General features: G+C 67.8%; 1 protein-coding gene across 1 annotated transcript, besides 1 other annotated feature; it reads right to left on the bottom strand.

The window, feature by feature from the left end:
* On the bottom strand, positions 1-1,333 carry Tc00.1047053468405.9 (dispersed gene family protein 1 (DGF-1), putative; the record flags this gene model as incomplete). The annotated part of the gene is made up of 1 exon (XM_797170.1): positions 1-1,333. A coding segment is annotated over one exon (1,333 nt), but the record flags the coding sequence as incomplete, so codon positions are not given.
* Positions 1-1,333: a sequence feature (areas not merged during assembly with more than two copies in the genome that could not be assigned to a particular haplotype).

Below are 1,333 nucleotides of genomic sequence, written 5' to 3'. Positions count from 1 at the left end.
GCAGCACCAGCAGCGCGCCATCGGTCAGCGCACCGGCGTTGTCGTTCACTACGACGGCGGACGCGTTGGCCATCACCCCGTTGTCGAACACCAACCCATGCGCAGCGTACACCTGGCTCCCAGACACGCGCAGCACAGCGCCCCCCGACGCAACCACGCGCGCACTCGCGTACAATGCAACGTCGCCTCCGAACACAGCCGCATCCAGCGCAACACCGCCACCGACAACCTCCAGCACCGCGCCGTCCACCACCACCGTCCGCCCACCAGTCATCACAGTCACGAGGGCAACGCCGGACACAACCAGCACAGACCGCACGAGCCGCAGGCCCGACAGCACCAGCACCGGTGCGTACGGCGAGGACTGCGAGCCGGAAAGATACACGAGCGGCGTCGACCTCGCGGCAACCAGCAGGGAGCCCGTCACCGTCAGCAAAGACCCCGCGGGGAACGTGCCGGTCAGCACAAGCGCACCGTTCAGCGCCTCCACATCGCACACCGACAGCTCCACCGGCCCACTCTCGTCGCTCCCCGCCGCCACCGCACCGCGCAACGCTCCACCGCCCATCACGTACAGCACGGCGCCGTTCAGCAGCGACACGTTCTGCACAACAATCTGCACGCCGTCCCGCGCCATCCACGGCACGTAGAGCACCGGACTCACGCCGTCCAGCACAACGTGGCGCAGCGTCACCTCGCTCGCGCCGGCAGGCACAACGAACACAGACCGCACCGTCACGCTCTCGCGGAAGAACACGCTCGACGCAGTGCCCACAGCAGGCGGCAGCGCAGGAGCTCCCACAGGCACGCACGCCTCGCCGTACCCGCCGCTGCCGCACACGCACACGCACACACCGTTCTTCATGCTCGCCGCCGCCGTCCCGGGCGCGTAGCAGTGCGTGTCCCTGCCGCAGGCGTCGCACCCAACAACGTCGATGCTCCCAGCGTCGCCAAAACCAGCTGCTGCGTACTCCTCCGCCGTCGACAGGACACGGCCACCAGCGTCGTTGCACGCCACCCTCAAATGCGCCCCAACCGCAAGCGACAGGCTCACCGACAGCATCCGCGGCAGCAGCGCTCGGTTGCGCACAAAGCTCAGCGTGCTCCCAGCAGCGGTCACAGCGCCAGCGGCGTAGAGCATCTCCCTCGAGACACCGTCGTGCACGTTGCCCTTCGCCAGAAGCATTGACCCGCCATCCAGGCTCACCGTCGAATAAAACGCCACCGCGTAGTCCCCCGTCGACGCAAAGTCACTTCGCACAAGCGCCACAGCGGAGCCCGACACGCTCACAGCCCCACGCACAGACACCGCGTGCTTGCACAGCAGGAAGTC

Source organism: Trypanosoma cruzi, genomic scaffold (assembly GCF_000209065.1).
Source record: "Trypanosoma cruzi strain CL Brener 1047053516691 genomic scaffold, whole genome shotgun sequence".
Lineage (NCBI taxonomy): Eukaryota > Euglenozoa > Kinetoplastea > Trypanosomatida > Trypanosomatidae > Trypanosoma > Trypanosoma cruzi.
This window is presented reverse-complemented; position numbering and strand designations above follow the sequence as displayed.